Here is a 12,400-nt window from a genome sequence, read left to right on the forward strand (position 1 = left end):
GCGCGCGCGCGCACACGCGTGCGGACACACACAGACACACACACACACACACACACACACACACACATGGAGAGGGAGAGGGAGAGAGAGAGAGAGAGAGAGAGAGAGTTTGAAAGTTCGCCCTGCTGTCTGAAGCTAACAGTAAGTACAGTTAGCATGGTTAGCGTGATTTACCCGCCCTTTCTGAGGACTGATGAAGAAGGTTGGTTGGCGCCATGTTGTTCAGAGTCAGCCTCAGCCTCAAACACAGTCCCGCTGCCCGCTGAATCTCTGCGGATCACACTTCACTTCTTTACAAGTAGCCGGCTGACTGCTTCTCTCCTCGAGTCCTCCCCTGACCCCACTGCAGACACACACTTCCGCCCTCAGACCTTCACAATAAGAGCACTGGCAGAACTCCGTCCTACAGAGAAATACTAATTTACAGTCTATGAAGAACGACATTTAAATGAATATTTTAATTCTGTATTTATCAGAGGTAACGAAGCCTACATAACCTGTGCGGCGTCGTTTGACGGTGATATTTCTACGACACATCACGTACTGTCAGAGGTGGGCAGTAAACGAGTACTGTAAATGTTGTTTCACAGTTATCATGGTATTACCATAGACTGTATGGTTATTACACATTATTATTGTTATAAAGTCAGAGAGGCAAAAAGGAATGAAAATAAAATGATCATTCTATAAAACAGATAACCAACGAAGTGGATAAGGGACACTGGGAAAAAAAAGGAGCAATTGTTTTATAATCTGAGATTAAAGTCAGAATTCTGAGATTAAAGATGAAAGTTATAATTTTGAGATTAAAATCAGAATTCTGAGATTAAAGTCAGAATTCTGAGATTAAAGTTAGAATTCTGATATTAAAGTTAGAATTCTGATATTAAAGTTATGATTCTGAGATTTAAATCTGAATTCTGAGATCAAAGTTATAATTCTGAGCTTTAAATCAGAATTCTGAGATTGAAATTAAGATTCTGAGATTAAAGTTATAATTTTGAGATTAAAATCAGAATTCTGAGATTAAAGTCAGATTTCTGAGATTAAAGTCAGAATTCTGAGATTAAAGTTAGAATTCTGATATTAAAGTTAGAATTCTGATATTAAAGTTATGATTCTGAGATTTAAATCTGAATTCTGAGATTAAAGTTATAATTCTGAGATTAAAGTCAGAATTCTGAGATTAAAGTTATGATTTTGAGATTAAAGTTATAATTCTAAGAGTAAAGTTATAATTCTGATTAAAGTCAGAATTCTAAGATTTAAATCTGAATTCTTAAATTAAAGTTAAGATTCTGAGATGAAAGTTATAATTCTAAGATTAAAGTTAGAATTCTAAGAGTAGTTAGAATTCTATGATTGAAGTCAGAATTCTGAGATTAAAGTCAGAATTCTGAGATTAAAGTATGAATTCTGAGATTAAAGTTATGATTCTGAGATTAAAGTTTATAATTCTAAGAGTAAAGTTAGAATTCTAAGATTAAAGTCAGAATTCTGAGATTTAAATCTGAATTCTGAGATTAAAGTTATAATTCTGAGATTAAAGTCAGACTTTTAGATTAAAGTCAGAATTCTGAGATTAAAGTTATAATTCTAAGATTAAAGTTATAATTCTAAGATTAAAGTCAGAATTCTGAGATTAAAGTTATAATTCTGAGATTAAAGTTATAATTCTAAGAGTAAAGTTATAATTCTATGATTAAAGTCAGAATTCTGAGATTTAAATCTGAATTCTGAGATTAAAGTTAAGATTCTGAGATGAAAGTTATAATTATAAGATTAAAGTTATGATTCTGAGATTAAAGTTAGAATTCTAAGAGTAGTTAGAATTCTATGATTGAAGTCAGAATTCTGAGATTAAAGTCAGAATTCTGAGATTAAAGTATGAATTCTGAGATTAAAGTTATGATCCTGAGATTAAAGTTTATAATTCTAAGAGTAAAGTTATAATTCTAAGATTAAAGTCAGAATTCTGAGATTTAAATCTGAATTCTGAGATTAAAGTTATAATTCTGAGATTAAAGTCAGACTTTTAGATTAAAGTCAGAATTCTGAGATTAAAGTTATAATTCTGAGATTAAAGTCATAATTATGAGATTGAAGTCAGAATTCTTAGATTGAAGTCAGAATTCTGAGATTAAAATTTTGATTCCGAGATTGAAGTCAGAATTTTAAGTAGAAATATCACCGTCAAACGTCGCCGCACAGGTTATGTAGGCTTCGTTACCTGTGATAAATACAGAATTAAAATCTAATTCTGAGATTTCAGTTATAATGCTGAGATTAAAGTCAGAATTCCGACTTTTTCTCATGACACAGTAAATGATAGTAAAGATATAAAATGTGCGTGGTTTGATGGTCAAATTAGAAATATCACAAACAAATTTCAGCTTGTAGATGAAATTATGATCTAACAAAAGGTTTTTGCTTTTTATGGCCAAAACAAGAAATGATTGGTCTCCATCTTTAAACAGAGACCTTAAAAAACACATTTAAAAATCATTTCCTCACAGTGAACCAACATCAGGTTTATTTCTATCAACTTTGCCTCTGCCTCATGCCAATGTTTCAAAGTGAAAACTAAGTTTAGAAGAGGTCAGTTTCAGGTGTTATGTTAAAGATTGTACTCACGGTTATCTGTCAGCAGCAGGTTTTCTCCAGTAAAACTACAGAGAACTGTTTTTCATCCCTTCTCTCAGGAGTTTGAATTTTAAACTAACACAAACATCTTGCAACAAACACTGTGAACATTGATTCTGAGTGAGATGTGATGGTGATATCATTAAACACACCCTGCTGACCTGATGTAGCTGTCAGAATGAAACAGACGTGCACTGTAAAAACAGATGATCTCTCATCAGAGTGTTCAGGTGTGACCCTGTTAATGCTGGAGAGGAAGTTAAACGTGTCTCCAGCATTGATTTTTTTCTTTAAAGTTTAAGTAAAGAACAGAAAAAGTGGAACTCAGTTTGAAAACACACTGTGATATATAGTACGAGTCTTTTATGTCATTATTGTTTTATTAAAACAAGTTCAAACGGAGCTTTACATTTATCCACACATGTAGAAAAAAAACACAGAATACTCCTTTAAATGAGTGAAACACACACTAACACAGATCCTCTGTGTGTCATCTGCAGAGCTCTGGGTCCTCATCTTTAACACCATCAATCTGTATACAGTCTAACATCAGGATTCAGTCGTCCTTCGGCGCCCCCTTCAGGCTGGACCGCTGCTTCTTCTGGTCCGTCTGGCCCATGACGCGGTACAGTTTTTTGCGTGCCTCCTTCTGTCTCTGCAGTTTGGCCTCCTCCTGTTTCTCCTTCTGCTGCAGGAACTCCTTGTGTTTGGCGTGCTGCAGTGTGTGTGCCTTCTTCCTCTTGTGGTTGTGGACTGTGCTCAGGGCTTGGAGCAGCGCTGCCACCTGCAGGGTGAGATGAGAAAGACAACCTTGAAATATCTCATGTTTTTGGAAACAGCAGGGTTTTTCAGACACTGATGCGTGTCCTGGATGCAGGCCGTCCTCTGTGCGTCACACTGGGTCTTGTTTTTGCAGCAGTGGCCTTCATTTCTATCTGCTCTGGTAACACATGCATGGTGAACTGTGGCCTCTTAACACTGTTCCTATTGTTAAAGCAGTGAACAGTCTTTAACAGTCCTCTGCAGAGAGACAGCAGGAGCTGGTTGTGATTATTTTACATGGGTTGAACTCAGACAGCAGAGCCCATCACTGCTGCAGCTCTTAGCTCTCAGGTTTGATGCTTTCTCATGTTTTCTCAGACGTGTGTGTTTTTTGTTTTGCTTTTTGTTTTGTGATCAAATTTGGACTTTATTGGTATTTGTTTGAAGGTTGTTACAAGCAATATATTGATCAGCACAATCAGCAACATCATGTTTGTGCAATAAGATAATCGTATACAAACAATGAAAGGAGAAAAAACAAACAGAACATCATAATAATAATAAACTAGGGGTGTCAACAATTAATGGAGTATGGATGAATTGATTGTTAAGAAATTACTTGAACACATTTTGTTGTTTTGATTTTCTATCAGGTGGAACAAACATCATGTGGTCTCATCTGGTTCAGCTATCAGGGAGGTGTTTGAAGTTTAAAGCATGTTTCATGTGAATCAGCTGACTGAAGGTGTTGCTCACAGAGGAGACGCTCAGCTGGGGGCTGCAGCTGAGTGACAGGTCTCCACGAGCGCTTTGTTTCTCCGCCGTCGGACTGATTATGACCCGGTTGGGCTCCTGGCTGACACCTGACCACGTTCACAGGCTTATTTTTCTCAATAAGAACGAGTAGACAGAAAACTGGACACTGAGAGTCTGAAATCTGATCCTGTTCAGTTGTCCTGTTGCAGTAAATCCACATGTTGTAGTCTGAGTCTTCACTCTATGACCATGAGTCCACAGAGATTATAAGCCTGCTCCTCACATTGATATTCAGCGTGTTTAACATTTTGAACACCTCAATATGATCTGTAGATATTTAATACTGTCAGTTACATACACTGTGTCGTGAAGGAACATTTGATTCAGGGGAAAAAAACACATTTGGCTTTATATTTGAAATGGAAAACATTCATGTTTTTTTAAATAATTAATCGATAATTAATGGTTAACATTTCCAAAGATTGATCACAGAAAATACTTGAAATGAACATCCCTAAATTAAAGAGATTGACCTTATTTGTTTTAATATTTAATACTTTCATTTGTGAATCGTTCACTTTCCTTTGCTCTATAATTGTTCTGGTATTTTTGTACAGTGATTTTAGTGTGCAGTGGTTTTATTTTGTTACAACACGCCTTAAAAATGAAAAAGGAAGACTTTGTTTACAAAGAAATATAAGAGAACATATATATTGCAACTGTCCATATCTGAGGACTGAAATAAAATAATAGTTATTTAAATTTTGAGTTCAATCCAGTTTTCTTGAAAATCGTTAGAGAATCATTAGAGAATCGTTAGAGAATCGTTAGAGAATCGTTAGAGAATCGTTAGAGAATCGTTAGAGAATCGTTAGAGAGTCGTTAGAGAATCATGAGAGAATCGTTAGAGAATCATTAGAGAATCGTTAGAGAATCGTTAGAGAATCATTAGAGGATCATTAGAGAATCGTTAGAGAGTCATTAGAGAGTCATTAGAGAATTGTTAGAGAATCATTAGGGAATCGTAAGAGAGTCATTAGAGAATTGTTAGAGAATCGTTAGAGAGTCGTTAGAGAATCATGAGAGAATCGTTAGAGAATCATTAGAGAATCATTAGAGAATCGTTAGAGAGTCATTAGAGAGTCATTAGAGAATTGTTAGAGAATCATTAGGGAATCGTTAGAAAGTCATTAGAGAATTGTTAGAGAATCGTTAGAGAGTCGTTAGAGAATCATGAGAGAATCGTTAGAGAATCATTAGAGAATCGTTAGAGAATCATTAGAGAATCATTAGAGAATCGTTAGAGAGTCATTAGAGAGTCATTAGAGAATTGTTAGAGAATCATTAGGGAATCGTAAGAGAGTCATTAGAGAATTGTTAGAGAATCGTTAGAGAGTCGTTAGAGAATCATGAGAGAATCGTTAGAGAATCATTAGAGAATCATTAGAGAATCGTTAGAGAGTCATTAGAGAGTCATTAGAGAATTGTTAGAGAATCATTAGGGAATCGTTAGAAAGTCATTAGAGAATTGTTAGAGAATCGTTAGAGAGTCGTTAGAGAATCATGAGAGAATCGTTAGAGAATCATTAGAGAATCGTTAGAGAATCATTAGAGAATCGTTAGAGAGTCATTAGAGAGTCTTTAGAGAATTGTTAGAGAATCATTTGGGAATCGTTAGAGAGTCATTAGAGAATTGTTAGAGAATCATTAGAGAATCATTAGAGAATCATTAGAGAGTCATTAGAGAGTGATTAGAGAGTGTTTAGAGAGTGATTAGAGAATCGTTAGAGAATCGTTAGAGAATCGTTAGAGAATCGTTAGAGAATCGTGAGTGAATCGTTAGAGAATCGTGAGTGAATCGTTAGAGAATCGTGAGTGAATCGTACCGTGAACCCAAAATCGGGATTTGAATCGAATCGTGAGTTGAGTGTATCCTTACATCCCTACTAATCATGCTAATAAATTGAGAACCAGAGCCCATAGCTTCGAGCACTGACCATAATAAAGGCCACTCCAAGCAGTCAAAAGCCTTCATGGCATGGAGTGAGAGGACAGCTGCTGGAGTGTCTAAGTTTGGAGAAGCGTCTATAATATGTAAAAGCCTTCTAACATTATCTGATGCCAACCTGGATTTTATGAATCCTGTCTGATCGCTGTGTATAGGTTTGGTCATGTGACCCTGAAGTCGCTGAGCCAGGACCTTCGCATACATCTTTGAGTCTGCGTTTAGAAGCGATAGTAACCTCTACCCACAGTCTACAGGGTCTTTACCTTTTTGAGAAGCAAAGAGATTAAGGCTGTGTTAACATCTCTAAAGAAGGAGACCACTTCAGGTGAAATCTGTATCATCTCTGTGAGCAGAGGGCCGAGTAAGGGCCAGACAGTAAGATAGAGTTCAGATAGAATACCATCTGGGCCTGGTGATTTGCCCTTGTGCTTGGTCCTAGCAGCCAGATCAGCTTCATTCGGTGTGATGGGTGCATTAAGATGTTCAGATTCACTATCAGAGAGACGTTCCATGTTAATGTTATTCAAAAAACCTTCACATGCAGATTTATTAAAGCTGGTCTCTGAGCTGTACGGCTCTTTGTAGAAGGAAGCAAAGGACTCATTCACTTCTTTAGGGTCACTAAGAATAGTTTCATGTTTCTTTTTTAATATCAGTTTGTTACTGTGTAAGGAGAGAGCTCCGTCTGTGTGAAGGTGTTTCATTTGTATCCAGGCATGTTCTTTTATTTTGAACACCAAACAGGAGGGGGACTCCTGGTTTGGCACAATAAAGACTTTCAGTTCAGTTTGCTTCACTCACCTTCTTCTCGTGGGGTTCTCGGATCACGCTGGGTCTCTGCAGGTCTCTGGGAACCTTCCCTTTAGGTTGGTGCTGTTTGGGTTTACTCTTAAAGGGGAGGGCCTTCTGCAGCTCTTTGGGGATGTGGAGGGGGTTGAAACGCCTCGGAGCTCGCACCACCGTCTGGAAGAGAGAGAGAGAGAGAGGGAGAGAGAGAGAGAGAGAGAGAGAGAGAGAGAGAGAGAGAGAGAGAGAGAGAGAGAGAGAGCTCAGAAACAGGCCAACAGTTATTTAACAGATTTAAGAGAGACGATCTCTTCAGCAGTGTCCTTTAAGAGACCTTAGGAATCCCCTGACCTAAAACAGCACCATGCTGCAGGGAAGAAACTAATTCAACTTCAGAGCAGCTGTCCAGGGGTCAGAGGTCAGAGGTACCTTGTAAAGAGAGTCAGCGTTTGGTTTGTTCCTGATGCCAAGGTCGTGTTTGAGCTGTCCGAGCGTCCTCATGCCGGACCAGCCGTCCTTCATCCCCACAGGGAGCAGCAGAGACGTGACCGGGTTATACAGCTGAGGCACAGAGACCGGGTACCAGGAGCGCAGGAACACGATGTCTGCAACAACACATCAACATCAACAACAACACATTAACATAAACATCAACATCAACATCAACATCATCATCATCATCATCATCATCATCATCATCAACAACAACAACAACAACACAGAGAAACAGCTGAGGCACAGATACCGGGTACAAGGAGTGCAGGAACAGATGTCTGCAACAGCAATAGCAACAACAACAACAAGAACAACAACACAGTATGAGGAGGACGACAGGTATCTGACGGTGAGCAGGACATCAACATTAAACCAACACGCACCGCTCATGAGGAGGCGGTCCTCAAACGTAGCTCTGTACGCTCCTGCAGGTGAGGACAGAGCTTTCTTGATCTGACCTCTGACCCCTGACACCGTCCGGACAGAGGCTCCTTCAAACTTGGCCACCTCCAACACCGAGTTAAACATGCCCTGTGGAAAGAGGGAGGGAGGGAGAAAGGTCATAGATGTTAAAAATAGAAAACATACACACCGTCAGAAACAAGTGAATCAAAATATTTGTCTACAACTACAAAATAAAACACCACATATCAACTTCCTGTCTCTCAGAAGGAAACAAAGCTCCACATTAAACCATCGATCCGGGTCAGAACGTGTCTGCACAGGACTCGATGTGAGGCTGCAGCTGTTAGCTCTGAAGCTAACTGGTTCTATGTAAATCATTCAGGTGTGACATCTGTGTTTCAAGGCAGCTATGATGTTTACGTCCCAACAGGTCTGTCTCTGTCCCTCTAATGTCAGACTGAGTCCTCTCCTGGAGAAGACGGAGGATCAGGCGTGAAGTCTGAAGAGATATCTGATCATATGAAATAAAAACTGAGACCAGGGGACGTTTGAGAGCTGTGATAGATCTCTCACGGTCCCCTCCCTCCGTCTTCAGAGGTGGAGGCTGCAGACTCGTATCAGACCGGTTAGTGTTCAATGACGGCTGAAAACCTCCGTACCTTGATGAAGCTGGTGTTTTTATAGATCTTGTAGGGGTAACCGATGAGTTTGAGCTTCTTTACGACAGTCACTGATTTATCTAAATCCAGAACCACTCCTGTCGCTGCGATGCGGAAGTTATTAGTCTGAAAGAAGAAACAGGAAAACATGATGAGCTTTAACAGATAATCTAACAACAGTCATCCAAGTCTCAGGAGTTTCAGATTATCACTGGATTCATACGACTTCTTCATCATTTAAAGGTAAGGTAAACATACTTTATTAAAAAAAGAACACCAGTGAAAATTTGAATTTCCACTGGTGTTCTTTTTTTGTTCATGATAGACACACATAAGTTTGATATACATACAAATCATGCACAAACATGCTATGGACATGCTTAGGAGAGATGTCAGAGTGTGGAGACTGCCATCAACCAGCGCCACCTGAGCATTTGGGGGTTTGGTGCCTTGCTCAAGGGCAACTCTGCAGTGCCCAGGCAAATGGACCAGCACCTCTCCAGCCATCAGTCCACTTTGGGACTTGAACCGGCGACCCTCCAATTTCCAAGTCAAGTCCCCATGGACTGAGCTACTGCCGCCTCTACATCATTTACTTCAGACGACAGGGGAAAACATGTTCTGACAGATACTACACGTCAGGGTTTCACTTTCACCAGGTGATCTGGACCCCTTCACCTGCTGTGAGCTCACGTACCTTAGTGTCAGCCACTGACTGAACAGCCAGGAAGCCTGTCCCCTGAGGAGTGACGGGGCCTGCAGAGGGACCGGAGAGAGAGAGAGGTTATTGAATATTAATTATCACAGACAGGACCACTCTAAGATTAAAGCTCCACTGACAGAGGAACACACCCCTTCAATAAGAACAGACGTATCTGACAGGTCACAGAGGAGTGACCCTTAACCCTGAAACATCTTCATCACAAAGAGACTGTGAGCCCATCATCACACATTCATCTAGGAGACAGTCTGTCTGCATGTACAGAGGCTGTAGTCCTCAAAGTAGACCTGGCCCAGGTTCAATACCTCCTTTCTTTAAACCCTGAAGTTTGGAGCAGCCTTGGTTAAACATGATCCTCAGAGTCTGAGCAGACTGGATCATTTCTTATCCTCTAATGTGTTAGGAGTCTGACATGTTCTTTAGGCTGAGCACAGCTTCACAGAGTGATGCCTCTGTCTGTGAGAAAACATCTTTGTAGATGTTTTTAAAGTGGAGCATGAGGAGAGCATCAAAGGGCAGCAAGACTACAACTGAAGAGAACATCATGATCCAGGTTCCAGGAGTTCAGCAATCAGAGGGACTTCAGTCTGACCTACGTGAACCCACTTTAACAGGGTTATATGATATATATATATATATATATATATTATAAATCTTCTATGATACTAAAGGCATGTGAAGATATTTCTGAGAGAAACATCTGCATCAGAATCATGTCCTGCTCTCTCATCATCAGATCAGTTTTTCAAAATTGTATTTCTCAATTTGTTTTTGGTATTATTATAATTTTTTATTTGTATTTATTTATTTTTATATAACTATTAGTATTTTTGTTCATATCGCTTTTCTACCTTTTGCATTTATTTATTTATTTTTTAAATATGAACCTATTTATTTTATTATAGTCTCACTATTTTTTATTTTCCTTTCTTTTTATTTATCTTTTATTTTAAATTATTATCATTTATTATTATTTGTTGACTTTTCATTCATTCACTTGTGTTTCTTATACAATAAACATCTCTTGCTTTAATTGTTTACATTGATCTTGTGTATGTAAAAAATTCAAATGAACAGATCTTTGAAAAAGAAAAGAAGAATGATCAGTTTGAGTACATGAACACAGAAAACTTCTACACTCAGCTAGTTCAGGTCCATGAAACCCTGTAAACACTGCAGTGTGTGAGGTGTGTGTGTGAGGTGTGTGTGGAGTGTGTGTCTGACCCCAGATGGACGCTCCACAGTGCATGTGCTGTGGCGTGTACTTGAGCAGGCGGTGGCGTCCGTTGTGGTCCTCGATGTGGTACAGGGGGAGGGTCTGAAACCGTCTCCATCCCAAAGATAGGATAAGGGGGTCTCTGGTCTTCAGGATCCGGCTGTACCAGCGGTGTTTCTTCAACCGCATCTGAAACAAACAACAAGAACAACAAAGACTGAATGTCCGGATGAGTGCTTATATATTTAGTTATAATGCACAAGTCAAATAACAAAGACAACTTTGTGAACACATGACTCACACTCAGATCAATACACCAATAACATCAGTGCCACATACCTGCAGGTATCCCACGTTGCCCTCACTGGAGCCCAGCCCCCCGAGGATGATGGGATACTGGGGGTCAAAGTTCATCACAAACTCACAGGGCAGAGAGGGGATCTCTAACCTGACGTACATCCCCGGTCTGAAACCTTCGTATTGAACTCTGGTCTCATCGTCCACGTCCTCAAACTCCGCCCTGTTCAGCTGCATGGACACATGTCTCATTAAAGGGATGATACGTGAAAGACAAACAGGTCCTGGTCTTGGTCCTGGTCTGACATGAAACAGTTTAATAAAACAGTTATAAAGAGGACATCTGTCTCGGGTACCTCGGCCTGTTTCTGCAGCTCCTCCTTCAGGTCGTCAAAGTACGTGGCGTCTCCGTCATCATACTCGGAATCGAACCGCTCCTTCAGCCGCCGCTTCTTCTCCAGACGCTTCTTCTTCAGAGCCTCGTCCTCATCCACCTTCATCATCCCCCCGGCAGCGTCTTCCTCCTCCTCCTCCTCCTCCTCATCATCATCGTCCTCATTCTCAGTCTTCTGCTTGTGAACGAGACAAACTTCATGATCAGGAGGAGAAAACTCACAGCTGGAGATTCAGAACATCAACAAATGATTCAATGATGAAAACAACCTGAATATCAGAGGAGCTGCTCAGAGACAAAGCATACCAACAACACACACACACAGAATAATATCATACAGGAAGTGAATGAAAACTCCAGCTCTGATTGGCTGTCCATCTCTGGAAAAGTGATCACCAGATCTCTGCTGGTGGAAACATTTCTGCTGCAACAAAGAACACGCTGACATCTCCGGTCTGTGCTCTGTCCAGGCTTTCAAATCAACCATGGCTACACCCATACACTGCATGCACAATATGTTAAAAACTATGATAACAGTTGTTTTCAATTTTGTCAAGAAGTCAGATAGTGAATATATTTCTTCAACTGTGTGGTTAAAATGATGCTTTTCGGCTGTATTTTTAAATAAATGCAGAATCTTCAGAAATGAGCGTGCCAAATTATTATACAAGTTGGTGATAAGAGCATATAACTTGTGAAAATTAAAAACTAGGCACCAATTTAAACGTTCTATTGATTGAAATAATAATATTTACTACAACTGTTTTCAAACTTCAACAAAAACAACAGTTTTCTTTACATTTGTTACAAAATAAAACTGTTAATGTCTTAAAAACATTTCAAATCTAAAGTGTTTCTCTAATGTCCAATATAACCTCCTTTTCTTTCAGTGAGGGTCAGAGGTCACTGTAAACTGATTTAGTTTCTGATGACTTCTCTGATGACTCTGTGAGCTGTACCTTGTATGGCTTTCCAAAGATGCTCATTGAGCTGTATTTCTGCCATCACTGTAAATTATCTTCTTTATTATTGACCACAAGTTCTCAGTCGGGTTGGGATCAGGTGAGCAGTCAGGCCGGTTCATGAGGCGATCCTCTTTAAAGCCCTGAGATGCCGTCCTGTCCTGGGAATAACATGAGGCATGTGACGGTGGATTGTGCTCATGCATGAACACTAGCATCTTTTTCACTTTAGCTGAATGTCTTTTCCTCCATGCAGGAAAATACAAAAGAGGATCGCCTCATGAACTGGCCTGCCT

The 12,400-nt window shown here is 39.5% G+C and overlaps 2 protein-coding genes across 7 annotated transcripts in view; both read right to left on the bottom strand.

Moving 5' to 3' along the window:
• The window catches only part of mtr (5-methyltetrahydrofolate-homocysteine methyltransferase), a 35,295-nt gene extending 34,921 nt beyond the window's left edge, over positions 1–374 (bottom strand). For all 5 annotated transcript variants that reach the window (XR_004634735.1, XR_004634738.1, XR_004634737.1 and 2 more), the window contains exon 1: positions 175–374. Coding sequence is in view for 1 of the 5 variants with exons in the window: in XM_034708126.1 (XP_034564017.1) it covers positions 175–217 (43 nt within the window). In the remaining 4 variants the exon portion in view is untranslated. The remainder of the gene's footprint in view (positions 1–174) is intronic.
• A 2,617-nt stretch (positions 375–2,991) lies between these two features.
• Positions 2,992–12,400, bottom strand: part of bms1 (BMS1 ribosome biogenesis factor) — a 29,290-nt gene continuing 19,881 nt past the window's right edge. The window contains exons 15-23 of one of the 2 annotated variants that reach the window (XM_034708087.1): positions 11,105–11,317; positions 10,791–10,979; positions 10,460–10,640; positions 9,212–9,270; positions 8,515–8,640; positions 7,834–7,981; positions 7,385–7,560; positions 6,971–7,132; positions 2,992–3,427 (exon numbers count right to left, since the gene is read on the bottom strand). In XM_034708087.1, the coding sequence (XP_034563978.1) occupies positions 3,200–3,427; positions 6,971–7,132; positions 7,385–7,560; positions 7,834–7,981; positions 8,515–8,640; positions 9,212–9,270; positions 10,460–10,640; positions 10,791–10,979; positions 11,105–11,317 (1,482 nt within the window). In that variant the 3' untranslated portion in view covers positions 2,992–3,199. Of the gene's footprint in view, positions 3,428–6,970; positions 7,133–7,384; positions 7,561–7,833; positions 7,982–8,514; positions 8,641–9,211; positions 9,271–10,459; positions 10,641–10,790; positions 10,980–11,104; positions 11,321–12,400 lie in introns of both variants that reach the window. The other variant, XM_034708086.1, reaches the window with a different exon arrangement.

This window comes from Notolabrus celidotus, chromosome 18 (assembly GCF_009762535.1).
Source record: "Notolabrus celidotus isolate fNotCel1 chromosome 18, fNotCel1.pri, whole genome shotgun sequence".
Lineage (NCBI taxonomy): Eukaryota > Metazoa > Chordata > Actinopteri > Labriformes > Labridae > Notolabrus > Notolabrus celidotus.